The sequence below is a fragment of the Oncorhynchus clarkii genome, chromosome 33 (assembly GCF_045791955.1).
Source record: "Oncorhynchus clarkii lewisi isolate Uvic-CL-2024 chromosome 33, UVic_Ocla_1.0, whole genome shotgun sequence".
Taxonomy (NCBI): Eukaryota; Metazoa; Chordata; class Actinopteri; order Salmoniformes; family Salmonidae; genus Oncorhynchus; species Oncorhynchus clarkii.
Genome location: NC_092179.1, coordinates 15,598,341 through 15,619,205, shown reverse-complemented (window position 1 = coordinate 15,619,205; position 20,865 = coordinate 15,598,341). Strand labels below are relative to the sequence as shown.

Below are 20,865 nucleotides of genomic sequence, written 5' to 3'. Positions count from 1 at the left end.
ACTAAAAAACAATATTTTGGTATTTGTAGTCCACTGTTGATACAGTCCCAAAATGTTTTGCATGTGAGCAATCAAGTTTTCAAGATATGGGACTTTCAAAAAGCACATTGTAACTTGCCACATCATTGTGATGATGAAAATCCCTTGATTGCTTGACTGCTGACGTGCAAAACACTTTGGGACTGTATCAAAAGTGGACTAATGCATTTAAAAAAATAGTTTTTGAGTGGATTATTCCTTTAAGGTGGAAGCACTGTTCCTGAATTATTCATTGACCAATCATAGGGAGTCTCTCGCAAGCTCTCTGGGGGAATCATGCAACTGGGTTTAGTTTTTGAGGGAGTGTGGTGCTGAGACGACTACTCATACTTTTTCTGACCAGACAGCATCAGATACATGGGCTACGTATGGTAAGACACAGGAGCACAGTTCTGCGAGCTAGTTTCAGCAGAGAGGAAGAGGCGAAGTGAGAGGGCTAATAATATGTAGACCTGTCACGTTCTGACCTCTATTTCCTTTGTTTTTGTATTTATTTAGTATGGTCAGGGCGTGAGTTGGGTGGGCAGTCTATGTTTGTTTTTCTATGTTTTGGGGCAGTTCTATGTTTTCGGCCTAGTATGGTTCTCAATCAGAGGCAGGTGTCATTAGTTGTCTCTGATTGAGAATCATACTTAGGTAGCCTGGGTTTCACTGTGTGTTTGTGGGTGATTGTTCCTGTCTTTGTGTAGTGTTCACCAGATAGGCTGTATTAGGTTTTGAGTTCTCACGTTTCTTGTTTTTTCGTTAGTTTGTTCATGTATAGTGTCATAATAAAATACAATGAACAACCACCACGCTGCGCTTTGGTCCGCCTCTACTTCACAAGAAGAGAATCGTTACAAGACCTAAGCTTGTCACCTGCAATCGAGCCTTTGGGACAATGACTCGCATTGATAGGATGGAGACAGATCTCTGATTTCAGCCTCTTGCAAATTAGAAAGGAAAGTTGGTGGGTGCACAGTGCACTGTTCAGATGCTGGCTTCCCCTAAAGTAAATTGATGTTTTGTCAAAATTATATCATTACTCCTGTCTAAATAAAATAATTGAAAATGCTTTACCAAAGAGCTTGACTTAGCCACAGATGACCATTAGCTTCCTTTAAAAAATAGCTGTGGATTGTTTCAAATCACAAGTGCATGGGCCTATTTGGGAAGCCAGCACTTTGGGCAGCGCGAATGGCAATAGGCCAAGCTGATTTTTGAGTTGTGGCTGTCAGTGGAAAGCATCTAAACTATGTGTTTGGAGTATCATTTCAATTGTTGAGGCAGGAAGAAGGGGAGGGTTGTGTTGTGAAGATATCAATCAACCAATCAAATGCATATATAAAGAATTTTTTTCATCAGCCGATGTTACAAAGTGCTACACAGAAACCCAGCCTAAAACCCCAAACAGCAAGCAATGCAGATGTAGAAGCACGGTGGCTAGGAAAAACTCCCTAGACAGGCAGGAACATAGGAAGAAACCTAGAGAGGAACCAGGCTTTGAGGGGTGGCCAGTCGTCTATGGGCATCTTTCTCCAGAATGCCTGCACTCTGCTCTCCAGAATGTGCTCTGCTGTCTGCCGCCAATTCTTGCACGTTCATTGTTTCATTTTGTGAAACAATGAACTGTTTGTGAATTGTTTTCCCTTTGATTGGTTAGGTCTACTGGTTATATATGTAACCAGTAGACCTAGTAAATGTAGCATTAATCCCTGTTATTTGGTTACATTTACTACTCTTAATGCATGCATTACAGTCATTTATGGTTCTCATTCTCAGAGTGGAATGTTGTTAGCAAAATTCACAACCTGCTACACTTGTGAGAAACACAGCGGTCTAAGCCACTACAGCTCAGTGCTAGAGGTGTCACTACTGACCCTGGTTCGATTCCAAGCTGTATCACAACCAGCTGTGATTGGGAGTCTCATAGGGCGGTGCACAATTGGCCCAGCTTCTGGGTTAGGTTTAGGCTGTCACTGCAAATAGGAATGTGTTCTTAACTGACTTGCCTAGTTAAATAAATACAAATAAAAATAACCAACAGAGAATGTTTTTTTAACACAAACTGAACCATTTTAATGTAAACTGCCATATCTTACACATGTTCTATAAATCTCTCCTGCAGAGTATGCTGTAATCTGGTGTGATATGCGTGTTTGGAAACGATTCAGCGCTTGATTAAGACGGCGGGAAGAATAATTGGTATAATGTAGATCCAGATTCAGCTTCCACCCTGTATACAAAACTTGAAAGCATATAACAGGACAGTACTCATCCCCTTCACTCAAAATTAAATCACAGCAGCAGCAGGACAAGGGGAAAGAAAATGAAAACAGATAGATATGGGGACTCTTTTATTCCAACAGCCATTAGGTCGTATAATAGACAGTCAAGTATACAGTATGTTGCACTTTCACTTTCAATGTGTGGCTTTAGCACTTTGAATGAATTCTATTGTGTAGTTTCTGTGTTCTCATGTTTTATGTACTGTCTTTTTAAGCACATGACCAAATGAATTTCCCCCTGGTGGGATAATAAAGTTGATCTGAATCATCTAGGAGATTTGTCCATTTTTGTTTCTCTATCCTAATAACATTGAGGGAGTGTGTGAGACCTAAGCACACCAACCTTCTGAGTTGATACACTTCCCTAGCAATAGCTCAAGTCAAGACATATAGAACAGGAGTAGAGAGGTTAATGTGATTGAAACCTACATTTTAATCAGGATATTTTCTGTATTTTTATTTGTCTGCTTTTTTTAACTAGGCAAGTTAGTTAAGAACAAATTCTTATTTACAACTGCCTTTTTCAGGGGCAGAACAACAGATTTGTTTTACCTTGTCAGATTAGGGATTTGATCTAGCAATCTTTCGGTTACTGGCCCAACGCTCTAAGGCCTAGGCCTATGTATTTGACTTAGTTGATGATGGAAGTTACAGGCCTACTACTGCATTGGCCGATAGGCTATCTCTGAGTTCCATGTGCTAATTTCTGGTGCTCTTGCATAAATGTAATTTATCTTTTAGATTTGTATGATTTTAATTAAGATTTTTAAGAGTAACTACATGACAATCATTTTGAAAATATAAAAACATTATTATTGAAATTATACTGTTCCTTGAAAATATGCATATTAAAATAATCAAATCTGGCACACAGATTGGTAGAAATGGTAGGATAAATTGGAGAAACTGTAAGCTTCCCCAAACTTTGAACTCACAAGCTGCCTATGGTCTTTATTATAACACCCATTAGTCAAATTTGTGCAAGCACAAGCGTGTGCACACAGGAAGTCCTGCGGAAAAAAAAGGCCCGCCTATAGAAATCAAATGCCTTTCCAACTGATTCATTCTGGCACCGGCACTGTTGTGGGTAGACTACTAGCCTATATTTTGGAGTTACTTTTTATTTTAGTGGCTGTCAGGTCCCCAGGGGCAAAATATGGGGCGGCTGCATATCTATATCTTCCAGGGTACATTCATTTACCTATGTGCCAAAATTGTTGCTTCTATCACAAAGAGCCCAATTGAGTCTACATGTTCATCTTAGCCACACCACCAGTATACAGTGATGGCAATTTGCATATACTCCAGAATGTTATGAAGAGTGATCAGATGAATTGCAATTAATTGCAATGTCCCTCTTCGCCATGCAAATGAACTGAATCGCCAAAAAACATTTCCACTGCATTTCAGCCATGCCACAAAAGGACCAGCTGACATCATGTCAGTGATTCTCTCGTTAACACAGGTGTGAGTGTTGACGAGGACAAGGCTGGAGATCAATCTGTCATACTGATTGAGTTCGAATAACAGACTGGAAGCTTCAAAAGGAAGGTGGTGCTTTTAATTGTTCTTCCTCTGTCAACCATGGTTACCTGCAAGGAAACACGCGCCGTCATCATTGCTTTGCACAAAAGGGCTTCACAGGCAAGGATATTGCTGCCAGTAAGATTGCACCTAAATCACCATTTATCAGATCATCAAGAACTTCAAGGAGAGCTGTTCAATTGTAGTGAAGAAGACTTCAGGGCGCCCAAGAAAGTCCAGCAAGTGCCAGGACCGTCTCCTAAAGTTGATTCAGCTGCAGGATCGGGGCACCGCCAGTACAGAGCTTGCTCAGGAATGGCAGCAGGCAGGTGTGAATGCATCTGCATGCACAGTGAGGCGAAGACTTTTGGAGGATGGCTTGGTGTCAAGAAGGGCAGCAAAGAAGCCACTTCTCTCCAGGAAAAACATCAGGGACAGACTGATATTCTGCAAAAGGTACAGGGATTGGACTGCTGAGGACTGGGGTAAAGTAATTTTCTCTGATGAATCCCCTTTCCGATTGTTTGAGGGCATCCGGAAAAAAGCTTGTTCGGAGAAGACAAGGTGAGCACTACCATCAGTCCTGTGTCATGCCAACAGTAAAGCTTCCTGAGACCATTCATGTGTGGGGTTACTTCTCAGCCAAGCTAGTGGGCTCACTCACAATTTTGCCTAAGAACACAGCCATGAATGAAGAATGGTACCAACACATCCTCCGAGAGTAACTTCTCCCAACCATCCAGGAACAGTTTGGTGATGAACAATGCCTTTTCCAGCATGATGGAGTACCTTGCCATAAGGCAAAAGTGATGACTAAGTGGCTCGGGGAACAAAACATCGATATTTTGGGTCCATGGCCAGGAAACTCCCCAGACCTTAATTCCATTGAGGACTTGTTGTCAATCCTCAAGAGGCAGGTGGACAAAAAAACTTTACAAATCTGACAAACTCCAAGCATTGATTATTCAAGAATGGGCTGCCATCAGTCAGGATGTGGCCCAGAAGTTAATTGACAGCATGCCAGGGCGGATTGCAGAGATCTTGAAAAAGAAAGGTCAACACTGCAAATATTGACTCTTCGCATCAACTTCATGTAAATGTGAATAAAAGCCTTTGACACTTATGAAATGCTTGTAATTATACTTCAGTATTCCATAGTAACATCTGACAATAATATCTAAAGACACTGAAGCAGCAAACGTTGTGGAAATTAATATTTGTGTCATTCTCAAAACTTTTGGCCACGACTGTACATTCCTCCATATTAACACCGAAATCATAGTAAATTGTGTTTTTTGTTTGTAAATAGTTGCTTGACAAAGTCATACAATTTCAGAAGGACAACAAAACGGTTTCGAAATTATGAGGTTTTGCTCAATTTACCCGTTTGCACTTTTAAGGTTAAATAATTTTGCCTTTGTGTCATACTGCATAAGTGTACGCCATTTGTATTTATAAATGCAGTTAATAAGCAAAACTATGAACCTTCTTGAGAGTTCAAACGTGACAGTGACACATGGCTAAATGAACCACATTGCCCTTGAAGTCCAAGTGATTTGTTGGGGTGGAAGTGAAAGTGGGGTCAACTTCAAGGCGAATAGTGAACGAAGACTATAGAGGTAATTGATGGGCTTTGGAGTGGCGTACACATTGTAATAGTTGTGTGCCTGTGTGTGTGACTCGGGTCAGGCGCTTTTTCTCTCAGCCCCGGCGCGACAAATCCAGTCGAGGTCGAAGACTCCGCGGGTGGGCGTGCCGCTGCGAGTCAAGTGTCCTCAGTCATCCATCGTCTCACAATTCGGTCACTCTGATCCGAACGACCCGCAGGCTCTTGTTCGTTAATACTGTAAATGGATATGGACGTAAACATGCTGTTTTTGACGTTACTGATGTGTTACAATCCGTATGTTTTTGGACTGTTTGAGGATATTAATATTGAGAAGGATCTTTCTCCCGACTTTGATTTGGATATTGTGAGTGTCATTTCCACTCTGAACTATTTAATTTGGCAACATTGATATATATATTTTGAGAGCGTCATTGGAACCCTATTTAACAAATCTACTTTGTTTCCCATTTCAGTCTCCCCGTAGAGTGCCTCGCCAGGTGAAATCCATGCTTACTAAGGTAAAGATTACAAAGTTGAATGTCTTGACATTTCTGCCCGTATGCATCTTTTGCGCTCTTGTGTGTCATTGTGTGTGTTGACTAGGCTACTGTAGACTAAATATCATCCGCATTAATTATCAGAGATCTGCATGTTGCATACTGTTGTTCATTGATAACAATTGAAGAATATGTCACAAAAAGTATTTCGTGAAAGCAGAGTAGAGGGATGGGTAGTTCAGCACTGCAGTTTGTCATCCTCGAAAACTCTCATTGGGTGTGACACGCAGAGACCTGACAAGCGCACCGGGCTGTACTGCAGATACGTGGAAATCGCTGGACATCCTATCCAGAAATACAATCAAACATATAAAATATATCCCGCCAACGTGGTGATAAGGAGTTTGGAACGATATGCCACTGGAAATGAACGGAATGGAACAGTGGCCAGTGCGCAGCATGTGTGTGTGCGTGAACGCAGTGCTGTGCTGTCCCATCGACGAGACATGAAAAACATAAATCACTGGCAGATTTAAATTAACCAAATGTATTTCAAACCTAAGGTATCAGCAATAAACATGAACCTAACATGTTGATGTCCAATCGCGTAGGAGACCAAACCGCATATCCAGGAGCTCTCGGTGAAGACCACCATTATCTCCCGATACGCCTTCACCGCGGTGTCGTGCACCATGCTCAACCGGCACTCCGCCGCCGCCGAGGGCGTCTTCCAGTTCCTGATTCCCAAGAACGCCTATGTCTCGAACTTTACCATGTAAGCGCCAAAACGCAACAGATGCGTAATTGTATTTTTTTTTTTAAATGTTTTACTTGTAGCCTAGATAGATGCTTCTGGGTAATAGATCATGTCAGTCTGAGTCTAATATGGTTCAGATTGTGTACACGTGTTGCAAGTGAACTACAATGTATCATTCCCCCTCAATTTATTTAGATTTCTCATTTATTTTCTCACTTTATTGTTGTGTGATTGCTACCCCTCTTTGCCATATTCTCCCTCTTCCCATGGCATGCCATTGTGGCCAGTCAATCATTGTATTGGTTTATGAGGGCTCTGTTGCTCTGGGAGAGGTTAGTGTGGGGCCTGTGACTGTTCAGTGGTGCAGAGGTCATTTACTATGTTGTGGTCACAAGCCTTCATTCATCTCCATTTACTAGATTGTTCACTGGACCATGAGAGACATAGTCCAGAAGCCTCGGAAGAAGCCTGTGAAAGGCTTGCCTGTTTACTTTTATGTATCACAGTAATATAGGCCTAACACAATGACATTAGGATTTCCCCAATGATTCTTAGACAGAGTTTTGAACTGTAAGGTTTACTTACTAGGGTGATCCTTATCATCATCTCCACTCTTAACCCCTGACCTCTACCCTGAACACAGGATCATTGGGGGGCGTGTCTACCCCAGTGAGGTCAGGCCCAAGGAGAAGAAGGTCAAACAGGGGAAGGGGGGTGAGGCCAAACCCAAGAACAAGGAGAAAGGTGAACAGAGGTAAAAGTGTGTGTGCTTGTGTGTGTGAGTGTGTTCTGTGTGTGTGTGTGTGTGTGGCCAATCACCAGTGTCTAACCTTGTCTGCCAGTACAACCTCTAGAGTCCTCTGGAGTCACTAGCTACTACTCTGCCAGTAGAAACAGGTTCATATCCCATATAAAAGCCTATTTTAAAGATGCACCCCGGCTATTTTTGAACTTTTCATGTTGAAATACAAAACTCCACATATAAATACAGTAATCTACACACACTTATGGTAAAAACAAAATAGTGCTTTTTTTTGTCACAAGTGAAAACTTAATGGAGTAAGGCCATTCAATGAGTTGATTTTATGATGCCCTCTGGCCTCCACCTTGTTTTTGGGAACAATAGAGGAGCAATGGAGAACCAAAGAGGAAAGGCTTCTGTGCCTTTTGTTAAGTAAATCAGGTGTTAAACGAGGTGAAAAGGAGACTGGAGTGCGACTTCAAACACCAACCTGACCACAGAAGATGTGTTTCTGACCTGCCTGGAGTTGAGCAGCAGGGCTCGATCATAGCTCCAGAGACTGGAAATGAAGAACTATTGTCACATAAATCTGTGACCAGTCTCTGACAGGAAGAAATTACATTGTGCTTCTACTTGCCAGTCCATAAAATCCCACTTGTAAAATGAAACCAGATTTACATAGAGGGTATTACATTTTCACAGAGAGGGAGAGAAGGAGAGTGATAGAAAGCATAAGGGAGAATGGGAGGGAGAAAATAAAGAAGGAGAGAGAGAGATAGATAGATAGAGGAATGGAAATGCTTATTGGTTAGTCCAGTGCTGAGTCCAGTGAGGAGTGCTCCTGGCAGTCACTGCCCTTCCACACTGATGATGTCACTACTTGGAATGACTCATTCCCTACTCCTCCTCTTTCCCCAACTATTTCTCTCCCTTTTTTTCCCTCTATATTCTTCTTATTTCTTCCTCCATTCCTCCCCTCTCCCCTCCCCAACTCTCTCTCCTCCTCTCTTCTCCCTCAGTAGCGAACCAGAGGTGGAGGTGTTCAGGATGGGGGCCAGTATCCCAGGTCGTAACCGGGCCATGTTCATGCTGACCTATGAGGAGCTGCTCCAGCGGAGGCTGGGGAGGTATGAGCATGTGACCAGCCTGAGACCCCTGCAGCTGGTCAGCCGTCTCAGTGTGGACGTCACCATTGTGGATCACTCCACCATCACCCACCTGGAGGTGCTGCCACTGCGCAACGGCAAGAGCAACACGGCAGTAGCCAGTGGTGCCAGTGCAGCGAAGACACCTGGTACAGTTTGAGTGTGGGATGTGTTGAGTCTGTGCTTTGTCCATACTAGGTGTGTAATATACAGTGCATTCGGAAAGTATTCAGAACCCTTTATTTTCCCCACATTTTGTTACAGCTTTATTCTAAAATGTATTAAATACATGTTTTCCCTCCTCAATCTACACACAATACCCCATAATGACAAAGCGAAAACGGGTTTTTAAAAATGTTTGCAGGTTTTTACAAATACCTTATTTACATATGTATTCAGACCGTTTGCTATGAAGCGGAGCTCAGGTACATCCTGTTTCCATTGATCATCCTTGAGATGTTTCTACAACTCGATTGGAGTCCACATGTGGTGAATTCCATTGATTGGACATGATTTGGAAAGGCACACACCTGTCTATATAAGGTCCCACAGTTGACAGTACATGTCAGAGCAAAAACCAAGAGGAGCTCAGGAGTTCCTCTGTGGAGATGGGAGAATCTTCCAAAAGGACAACCATCTCTGCAGCACGACAGACTTTGCCAAAAGGCACCTAAAGGACTCTCAGCCCATGAGAAACTAGATTTTCTGGTTTGATGAATCCAAGATTGAACTCTTTGACCTGAAAGCAAAGTGTCACGTCTGGAGGAAACCTGGCACCATCCCTACAGTGAAGCATGGTGGTGGCAGCATCATGGTGTGAGATGTTTTCAGAGGCAGGGACTGGGAGGTTAGTCAGGATCGAGGGAAGATGAATGGAACAAAGTACAGAGAATTCTTGATGAAAACCTGCTCCAGAACTCTCAGGACCTCAGACTGGGGCTATGGTTCACCTTCCAACAGGAATACCCTAAGCACACAGCCAAGATAAAGCAGGAGTGGCTTTGGGACAAGTCTCTGAATGTCCTTGAGTGGCCCATCCAGAGCCCGGACTTGAACAACGGACTTGTTTGATCACATCTCTAGAGAGACCTGAAAAGAGCAGTCCAGCGACGCTCCCCATCCAACCTGACAGAGCTTGAGAGGATCTGCAGAGAAAAATGGGAGAAACTCCCTAAATACATGTGTGCCAAGCTTGTAGCGTCATACCCAAGAAGACTCGAGGCTGTAATCGCTGCCAAAGGTGCTTCAACAAAGTACTGAGTAAAGGGTCTGAAAACTTATGTAAATGTGATATTTCAGCTTTATATTTTTTATAACTTTACAAACATTTCTAAAAAACAGTTTTTGCTTTGTCATTATGGGGTATTGTGTGCAGATTGATGAGGGAAAAAACTATTTAATAAATGTTAGAATAAGGCTGCAATGTAACAAAATGTGGAAAAAGTCAAGGGGTCTGAATAATTTCCGAATGCACTTTATCTAACATTAGATAATTTTCAGATTCCAACAGATTCCAATCTATTTAACCTTCCTATGAGCAATGTTGAGCATCTCTAGTTCAGCACACCCTTCCCCACACACACACACACATACGTGTGCACACGTGCGCACACACACACACACACACACACACACACACACACTTCCCAGCTTTTTCTCACACACACTTAATGTTTCCCTACCACCAGCCAAGCCTGCTCTTCCCGTTTCCACGGTGATCAAACAAAATAAGACGTTCTGTAGGATCACCTTCAGCCCCAACATCGTTCAGCAGGCTAAGATCACCACCAGTGGCATGCTGGGAGAGTTTGTGGTGCACTATGACGTGGAGAGAGAGCTGGGGATAGGAGACATACAGGTCAGATTTCACACACCAAAAACACACACACACATCCAACGCTCCCGCGATTAGTGTAAATGTGTCATGCCGTGACCAGGCCTGTCCAGACATGGTAGATATAAACATGTTAAACTATGTATCTCTGCTTCACAGTATACATGAAAACTGCATGCATTAATCAAGGATCAAACAGGACAAATACACATCTCTCTCATTCTCACACACACTCTCACACATCCTGGTCCCATAGCCTTCATCCACCGTCAACACATTCATTTTCCAGCACCATATCCACCCCCTCCCGGGTCACTCTACAACCACACCGTCAGTCCAGCAGCCCTGTGGACACTGTGTTGGTGGGCTCTGTTTAACTGCTCATGGCTACTGAGAACTGTCTAACATTTCTCTGGTTCTCTCTCAGGTTCTGAATGGCCATTTTGTGCACTACTTCGCCCCAAAGGATCTGCCGGTGGTGCCCAAGAACGTGGTGTTCGTGATCGACACCAGCGCCTCTATGCTGGGCACCAAGATCAGACAGGTAGCCAGTTACGGTCAAACCCTTCTCATCACACCAGTGTCCAATGCTTAGATAGGGTCAAGACATCTTGTTCTCTCGTTCTCCTTTTGTTGTTGTTGTCATTAACATGGTTTCCTTCTGAATACAATGATGAAAAACATATACTGTATAGCTTATGGGGAATCTGTGAGTTTTAATAAATTCCAGGTGGAGTCAACTTTAGTTTGACTTTAGTCCTTCACATTTCTGGGATCAAGCCGTTAAGATCCTGAGAGATCCTGAATTAGTGTAGTAGCGGAGGATGAATATTACCCCCAGTCCGCCCCCTCTCCGATCTCTGGAGCAATACTCCCACACTGGTCTGGTGATATCAAAATCAGATCCTTCCTTCTGGGAGATTGCGTTATAATCCCTCTGGTATCATCTGATACTTCATCTGAGCAGCTGCTCCACTGCAGATCCAGAAACCCAAAGACTTAGAGTGGCAAAAACAGAAAAGAGAAACTGATTCATGCACACTCTGAAAAACTGGAAACATGCTCAAAGTTCACTATTGCAGTCGTATTGAATTGAATGCTATGGAGGAGAGACGTCATTGTCTCTGGCGCAATGTAAACACTCCAGATGGCAGCATCATCACCCCTTGATCCCTCCCCCGTTCCCCTCCACCCCCAGTGGACCACTCTGTAGTGAACAAGTGGGCTTTGATCTCTCCCTACAATAGAGCCCTCAGTCTGTCTATGGCTCTGACCCTTGCCCCCTACAGTCTATAGGCATCTGGTAACCCCTCTAACTCTATCATACCCACTCGACTCCAGATTTCATATTCATTTAGTAGGCTTTTCGTTCTGTGCAACTTCTAAACCCCAGGACAGTCGAGAAACAAGCTGTAGCATGGATACGGTAAATAGCTGTGGTGTGTGTGTTTACGTGTATTTGTGTGTGTTTGAGGGGGTGAGAGAAACAGAGTTTCTGGAAATGGAATCTCACAGCTGTTCCAAAGGGCCGGGTCTTTGAGTGGCAGCGTCAGGTTAAGTCCAACCATTACAGAGTTAGCATGGCAACAATACTGCTCCCAAAAACCATGACTAAAACATTACATCTTGGTGATTACCACGGTATTGGTGCTAATAGAAACCATGACCATGGGTGTTATTATAGCCTTTTGTGTGACAAGGTGTCTCTTCCCGTCGGGAAAAGTTTTCCAGGCCTGTTTGGTTCACTATTCACAACTGAATAGAATGATTTTACACGAAGACAAAGGTATTACAATGATATCATTTGATTTATTGATGAAAGCAAAACAAAAATGCTCTCTCTCTGTCTCTCGCCCCTCTCCCTCCCTATCTCTCAGACTAAGGATGCCCTGTTCACTATCCTGAGGGACCTGCGTCCAGGCGACCGGTTTAACTTTGTCAGCTTCTCCAACCGTATCAAGGTGTGGCAGCCCAACCGCCTGGTCCCCGTCACGCCTCTCAACGTCCGAGACGCCAAGAAGTTCATCTATATGCTCCAACCCACTGGAGGTGAGAGAGATAGAAACACAGAAGTGCATTCTGGGATAGAGGAAGATTAGTTGTTTCACTGATAGGCCTAATCAGAATCATTTAAGGGTGCTTATATTTGTCCTTTTTACACACTTCTACAAGGGTGTAATGGAAATGTGTTTCTTGCATTTCCAACTCCCCCTGTGACAGCCCTAGGGAGTGGGGTCACGGTCAGGGTCACCATTAAATGCCTTGCTCAAAGGCATAGTTACATATATATCTGTTACTAATCACTATTTCCCAAGATCAATCTCACTCTCCATCCCTCCTCTACCAGGCACCGACATCAACGGTGGCATACAGACGGGCTCCTCATTGCTAAGCGGCTATCTGAACGCAGATCCGGACGCCAACCACCACAGTGTGTCTCTCATCATCTTCCTGACAGACGGGCGGCCCACGGTGGGCGAGCTGCAGTCTCCCAGCATCCTCAGCAATGCGCGGACGGCGGTGAAGGAGCAGTTCTGTGTGTTCACCATTGGGATGGGGAACGATGTGGACTACAGGCTTCTGGAACGCATGGCCCTGGAAAACTGTGGGATGATGAGGAGGATACATGAGGATTCAGACGCCAGCACCATGCTCAAAGGGTGTGTGTGTGTGTGTGTGTGTGTGTGTGTGTGTGTGTGTGTGTGTGTGTGTGTGTGTGTTTGTGTGTGTGTGCGTGTGTGCGTGTGCGTGTTTGTGTGTGTGTGCGTGTGCGTGTGTGTGAGAAGTGTTCAGTAGACAGCTAGTACAGAGGATAAGGCAGAAGTGGTTAGACTTTATTCATTATAATGAATTATAATCAAATGGTATAGAGAACGTCGGAGGGGAGATATAGGAATGTGTGTGTGACAGAGATAGAGAAAGGGAGCGAGAGGGAAATAGAGAGAGAGAGAGAGAGTTGTTCCTAATGTTCAGTAGACAGCTAGTGCAGAGGAGAAAGCAGAAGTGGTTAGAATTGATTCCTTATAATCCATTATAATCAAATGGTATAGAGAAGGTCAGGGGGTGAGATAAAGGAATAGGAACTAGTGAAATAATAACAAATGATACACATACTGAGAGAAGGCTCTTTAGAGTCTTGAACTGCAATCTTTCAAACCAAACCAAACACACACACATTCGGCGACAGCCTTACCGGACACTTTTCTGAAGTGTTTGTTTAGGAGTGAGGGGAGGAATGTGTGTGACTGTGTGTTGTGAAAGGGCCGTCTGGGTATGTCTGAGGGCTTAATTGATAGCCTCCTGAGATAATAACAGAGGAGAGACCTAGCTGAGTCAGCACACAGTTAAAGAGGTGAGGAGGTTGACTGTGCTACGGTTCAAGGCCTGGCTGGAAAACCAACACATTACAAACACACACAGGTTGTGTCCAAAATGGCACCCCATTCCCTAATCCCTACATAGTGCACTCCGTTTGACCAGGAACCACAGGGTGACATTTGGGACGCAGGCATACTCTCCGTAATACATCACCATCCCTAACCGGATCTCTGGGGGGGTGAGTGTGTATACACAGTCTCGCAGACATTTGAGGCCCCTAGAGCGTATCAGAGAGTAGTATACACAATGTCTTGATTCTTGTGTCCATGATACAGTGAAGTAGCTAAGGTACTGTACTGGGTGCTAGATTAAAAACATGTTATAACATGGTAACACTTTCCCTCTTTCACTCTTCCATATCTCTCTCTCTCCCTCCCTCCATGTCCCTCCCTCCCTCTCTCTTCCTCTAGGTTTTATGATGAGATAGGCACTCCACTGCTCTCTGACATCAGGGTGAATTACACAGAGGACTCAGTCCAGTACGTCACCCAGCACCTCTTCACCAACTATTTCAACGGCTCAGAGATTGTAATCGCCGGCAAATTGACCAATCAAAGTGCAGACTCCCTGCACGTCCAGGTCACCGCCAGCAACAGCGACAAGAGCATCGTCCTGGAGACAGACGTGGCGTTACGGCAAAGGGAGGTGGAGACGGAAAGGCATGTGAAGGAGGCGGCGGCCGGGGTGGGGTCAGGGGACACAGGGGCGGGCACGACAGGGTCAGTGGCGGATGATTTCGTGGAGCGCGTATGGGGTTTCCTGAGTGTGAAGGAGGGGCTGAGGTCCAGGCTGAAGAGCCACACCAGCAGGGAGAGAGAGGGACATACCCAGCAGGCAACTGACCTCTCCCTGACCTATCACTTCCTCACGCCCCTCACCTCCCTCGTGGTGGAAAAACCTCAGGTGCTGGCTGACGGAACCATGGCCGAGGACACACCCACCCCCACCCCTGTAACCACAGAGACAAATAAGAAGGCTGCTTCAGCCAATGAGCTGTCGGATGAGACGGAAGGGGAGGAAGACACGGCTCAGAGCCTGCACTTGAAGAAAGACCAGCCGGGCGGACAGAGTTCCAGAATTACCAAGACAACGGGTTAACAGGCTTGATTGAGGCTTTTGTTTCTGACTTAATCCGTTTGATCAAATGCTTCCTGTTATCGATGCCAACGCCAACAAATAGAAACTGAGAGGTATTTTTGGACTACTGAAAACCTGTGAAAATCAAAGTCTGTTTTGTCTATAGGTAAAGTTGTGAAGAAGCCAGTCCAAAAATCTATAACCATCTCCAAAACATCAGGTTAGTGGTTCTGAGGCTCTGTTAGAGGGAGGGGGACACACACACACACACACACACACACACACACTGAGACTGAGACTGAGAGAGAGGTCAGTAGACTAAAGAAGAAACGTGAGAAGACATCAATGAACCTGTCATTGCTGCTGCTTTCTCATCTCCTGAATCTTTACTTAGCTCAGCTCTCACAGGCCCACTCAAAGCAGGAAACAACTAACTGCGATAACTACCAGGCAATAACTAACTGCCTACAACTAACTCAAATCAAATCAAATGTTATTGGTCACATACACATGGTTAGCAGATGTTAATGCGAGTGTAGCGAAATGCTTGTGCTTCTAGTTCCAACCATGCAGTAATATCTAACAAGTAATCTAACAATTTCACAACAACTACCTTATACACACAAGTGTAAAGGAATTAATAGGAATATATACATATATATACAGTGCCTTGCGAAAGTATTCGGCCCCCTTGAACTTTGCGACCTTTTGCCACATTTCAGGCTTCAAACATAAAGATATAAAACTGTATTTTTTTGTGAAGAATCAACAACAAGTGGGACACAATCATGAAGTGGAACGACATTTATTGGATATTTCAAACTTTTTTAACAAATCAAAAACTGAAAAATTGGGCGTGCAAAATTATTCAGCCCCTTTACTTTCAGTGCAGCAAACTCTCTCCAGAAGTTCAGTGAGGATCTCTGAATGATCCAATGTTGACCTAAATGACTAATTATGATAAATACAATCCACCTGTGTGTAATAAAGTCTCCGTATAAATGCACCTGCACTGTGATAGTCTCAGAGGTCCGTTAAAACGCAGAGAGCATCATGAAGAACAAGGAACACAACAGGCAGGTCCGAGATACTGCTGTGAAGAAGTTTAAAGCCGGATTTGGATACAAAAATATTTACCAAGCTTTAAACATCCCAAGGAGCACTGTGCAAGCGATAATATTGAAATGGAAGGAGTATCAGACCACTGCAAATCTACCAAGACCTGGCCGTCCCTCTAAACTTTCAGCTCATACAAGGAGAAGACTGATCAGAGATGCAGCCAAGAGGCCCATGATCACTCTGGATGAACTGCAGAGATCTACAGCTGAGGTGGGAGACTCTGTCCATAGGACAACAATCAGTCGTATATTGCACAAATCTGGCCTTTATGGAAGAGTGGCAAGAAGAAAGCCATTTCTTAAAGATATCCATAAAAAGTGTCGTTTAAAGTTTGCCACAAGCCACCTGGGAGACACACCAAACATGTGGAAGAAGGTGCTCTGGTCAGATGAAACCAAAATGTAACTTTTTGGCAACAATGCAAAACGTTATGTTTGGCGTAAAAGCAACAGAGCTCATCACCCTGAACACACCATCCCCACTGTCAAACATGGTGGTGGCAGCATCATGGTTTGGGCCTGCTTTTCTTCAGCAGGGACAGGGAAGATGGTTAAAATTGATGGGAAGATGGATGGAGCCAAATACAGGACCATTCTGGAAGAAACCCTGATGGAGTCTGCAAAAGACCTGAGACTGGGACGGAGATTTGTCTTCCAACAAGACAATGATCCAAAACATAAAGCAAAATCTTCAATGGAATGGTTCAAAAATAAACATATCCAGGTGTTAGAATGGCCAAGTCAAAGTCCAGACCTGAATCCAATCGAGAATCTGTGGAAAGAACTGAAAACTGCTGTTCACAAATGCTCTCCATCCAACCTCACTGAGCTCGAGCTGTTTTGAAAGGAGGAATGGGAAAAAATGTCAGTCTCTCGATGTGCAAAACTGATAGAGACATACCCCAAGCGACTTACAGCTGTAATCGCAGCAAAAGGTGGCGCTACAAAGTATTAACTTAAGGGGGCTGAATAATTTTGCACGCCCAATTTTTCAGTTTTTGATTTGTTAAAAAAGTTTGAAATATCCAATAAATGTCGTTCCACTTCATGATTGTGTCCCACTTGTTGTTGATTCTTCACAAAAAAATACAGTTTTATATCTTTATGTTTGAAGCCTGAAATGTGGCAAAAGGTCGCAAAGTTCAAGGGGGCCGAATACTTTCGCAAGGCACTGTATATGGATGAGCGATGGCCGAACGGCATAGGAAAGATGCAGTAGATGGTATAGAGTACGGTATATACATACGAGATGAGTAACGTAGGGTTCGTAAACATTATATAAAGTGGCATTGTTTAAACTGACTAGTGATACATTTATTACATCCAATTTTGAATCATTAAAGTGGCTAGATTTGAGTCAGTATGTTGGCAGAGGCCACTAAATGTTAGTCTGATGGCCTTGAGATTGAAGCTGTTTTTCAGTCTCTCAGTCTCAGCTTTGATGCACTTGTACTGACCTCACCTTCTGGATGATAGCAGGGTGAACAGGCAATGGCTCGGGTGGTTGTTGTCCTTGATGATCTTTTTGGGCTTCCTGTGACATCGGGTGGTGTAGGTGTCCCGGAGGGCAGGAAGTTTGCACCTGGTGATGCGTTGTGCAGACCTTACTACCCTCTGGAGAGCCTTACGGTTGTGGGCGGAGCAGTTGCCATACGAGGCGGTGATACAGCCCGACAGGATGCTCTCGATTGTGCATCTGTAAAAGTTTGAGTGTTTTTGCCAAATTTCTTCAGCCTCCTGAGGTTGAAGAGGCGCTGTTGCGCCTTCTTCACCACGCTGTCTGTGTGGGTGGACCGTTTCAGTTTGTCCGTGATGTGTACGCCGAGAAACTTAACTTTCCACCTTCTCCATTACTGCCCCGTCGATGTGGATAGGGAGGTGCTCCCTCTGCTGTTTCTTGAACTCCACGATCATCTCCTTTGTTTTATTGATGTTGAGTGTGAGGTTATTTTCCTGACAACACACTCCGAGGGCCCTCACCTCCTCCCTGTAGGCCGTCTCATCATTGTTGGTTAACAAGCCTACCACTGTTGTATCGTCTACAAAATTGATGATTGAGTTGGAGGCGTACATGGCCACGCAGTTATGGGTGAGAACACACCCTTGTGGGGCCCCAGTGTTGAGGATCAGCGGGGTGGAGATGTTGTTTCTTACCCTCACCACCTGGGGACGGCCCGTCAGAAAGTCCAGGACCCAGTTGCACAGGGCGGTGTCGAGACCCAGGGTCTCGAGCTTAATGAGGGTACTATGGTGTTAAATGCTGAGCTGTAATCGATGAACAGCATTCTTACATAGGTATTCCTCTTGTCCAGACTGTCGACAGCTAACTGCCGACAGCTAACTGCCGATAACTAACTGCTTACAACTAACTGCCTACACTGGTATCTGGTGATATCTGATTATACATACATACAGTGTAGTCGTTTGTGCTTCACATTCACAGAAATATACAGAAACTTGTATTTAACAGACCTGGGTTCAAATACTATTTCATATACTTTTCAATACATTTCCAAACAAGTATTCAGATACTCAAATACACTGACTCAAACATACTCCCATGCATTTAACCCAGGTATTTCAAAATAGCATTTAAATCAGTATTTTAAATAATAAAAAATAAAAAACAACAACTTTCAAATACAATTTGGTTGACTATTTGGTTTTAATAACTATTCAGATACTCAAATAAAAGTACTTGTTTTGGCTGTGTATTTGAAAATACTCAAACACACAGAAAAAAGTATTTCAATAACAAATACTTCTATACACATGTATTTGAATCCAGGTATGCATAGATGTACTATTCCCTCATATTCAATACCAGTGTCTCTCCAACCCGTCTCTCTCACACCAACCCCTTGCCACAGCGGACGGCGATCCCCACTTTGTGGTTGAGTTCCCCCTCAGTAAACTGACTGTGTGTTTCAACATCAACGGAGAGCCAGGACACATTCTCAGAATGGTATCTGACCACAAGCACTCTGGTAAGACTGTCCTCTCAAGAGATTCTGACTTTATGTTTGATGTTTGGTTATGTGTTTTCATATGATTTGTGTGGTCTATTTGTGTGTGCGACCGTGCGTGTGTATGTGAGTCTAGGTGTGACAGTAAACGGTAAGCTGATAGGCGCCCCGGCACCAGCGGGCAGCCACAAACAGCAGAGGACATACTTCAACACCATTACCATCGTGGTGAACCGACCCAAACGTTCCTACATCGAGGTCACCCCCAAGAAGGTCATCCTGGATGGACGTGACCGCCTGGTCCTGCCCTGCGACACCACAGTCTCCGTGGAGAGTGGCGGGCTTGCGGTGACGATAGTGGGAAAGTCCACCGTGACCGTAACCATAGGAGGAACCATTAGTTTCGTCATACTGGTGCATCAGTACAAGAACCCTGCTCCCTATCAGAGAAACCACCTGGGATTTTACATCTCCAACAGCAAAGGGCTGTCACATGACTGTCATGGACTACTGGGTAGGTATCAGAAACTACTAGTGGGATGTCGGGGAAGGGGGCTTGAGCCGAAATGGAATTGGGCCCTAGTGAGGATTACCATTGTTTTGCCTATAGCTCTGTGGTTCTGTTCCATTCTGACCCTCTCTGATTCTACTTCCAGGTCAGTTCCTGTATGAGGAAGTGGGACTCGCAGAGCTTTCTGGCAATGCTACAGCAACAGGAGACAACAGCACGTCTTCACAGTCACCCATCCTGAAGGTCAAAGGGCGTTCAGTGCCGGTGGTCCAGAAGACCCGGCGTATTTACAGCGGACGTCAGAGCGTGGACTGCTGGTTCGCCAGGAACAACGCAGCCAAGCTGATCGACGGACAGTATGAGGACTATGTGGTGTCTCACCTGTTTGACACGGGCGATTGGCCCCACGGAAGTAACGGAGCCTGAAACAGGAGCCAATAAGGAGCCAGCAATGTACATGTCCCACCCACACTGGAACAATAACCCAGGTACAGCTATAGTAGCCAACAGGCTCTTCTCATATCCTCTGACACTAAACCTCTAAATCATCTTTCTTTTTGCCCCACATACTCACACTCCAAACACTACTCTACTACCCATAGTGTTAGAGGACTCATCTTTGTAACTGTGCCATATAGCGTCTGTGACATCATGGGCAGTGTCATTGAGTTTATCTCCATTTTAAAGTAGTAAATTTTCTTCTTCACAATTGGCTGATCCCTCCTGATGACCTAGTAAGACATGACTCCAACTGGGTCACCAGGAGAGATCAGCCAATGAAGTTGGAAGTCCCACCCAGTTGACTCCATTAAAATGGTTGAAGCCCTCAATAGCACAGCCCATGCTAATACCGCCTTTTGGCCACTAGAGGCCTCTATCATTCTCTATGCTACTACCCCAGCCACCCATCCCCCTCCAACCATGTCTTTCAACCCACTTCGTATTGCCTGCTTCCTGTTGTTCTTCAGTTTTTTCCTCAGGTGCACCTGCTCTGAATAACCAACCATCATATTCTTCAATATATTTTTTTACTATTTTTAATATAAATGTAATAAGGACATTGTTTGACTTGTATCATTGTATACTGTCATTTTGTACTTGTAAATATAACCCTTATTGAACCTGATGAACTTTTTGTGTGTAAAAACAAGATTTATTGGTAAAGATCAACTTTTTTTCTGAGCAGCTCTAGATTGTAAGAACACTTGAAACATAATACTAACAAAGTAAACAGTTCTATGAACGTAACTAACAGTTAACACAAACATTCAGTATAAAGTATGTGCTGTATGTGACCCAAGCAGGAATCACACTCAAAACTAGTACTGTGCTCCATCCTACCGAGTCAATCCCATCAAGGGCTTTAAAGACAATGTCCTCATGTTCACAGGGCTCACATTC

The 20,865-nt window shown here is 44.1% G+C and overlaps 1 protein-coding gene across 4 annotated transcripts; it reads left to right on the top strand.

The window, feature by feature from the left end:
- Window positions 1-319: 319 nt before the first annotated feature.
- LOC139393143 (inter-alpha-trypsin inhibitor heavy chain H5-like) lies at window positions 320-20,649 on the top strand. Of its 4 annotated transcripts, none has more exons than XM_071141512.1 (14): window positions 320-410; window positions 5,913-5,957; window positions 6,548-6,711; window positions 7,337-7,447; window positions 8,455-8,729; window positions 10,269-10,438; window positions 10,842-10,958; window positions 12,292-12,463; window positions 12,762-13,074; window positions 14,203-14,885; window positions 15,036-15,089; window positions 18,858-18,974; window positions 19,090-19,467; window positions 19,610-20,590. In XM_071141512.1, exons 1-14 carry the CDS (start codon window positions 408-410, stop codon window positions 19,888-19,890), a joined length of 2,883 nt encoding a protein of 960 aa, XP_070997613.1. In that variant the 5' UTR covers window positions 320-407; the 3' UTR covers window positions 19,891-20,590. The 4 variants fall into 4 exon arrangements, with proteins under 4 accessions (XP_070997613.1, XP_070997614.1, XP_070997612.1 ...); XM_071141513.1 differs by having other exon boundaries at window positions 330-410; window positions 8,458-8,729; window positions 19,610-20,588; XM_071141511.1 differs by lacking the exon at window positions 320-410 and adding an exon at window positions 5,434-5,803 and having other exon boundaries at window positions 8,458-8,729.
- The last annotated feature ends 216 nt before the right edge of the window (window positions 20,650-20,865 follow it).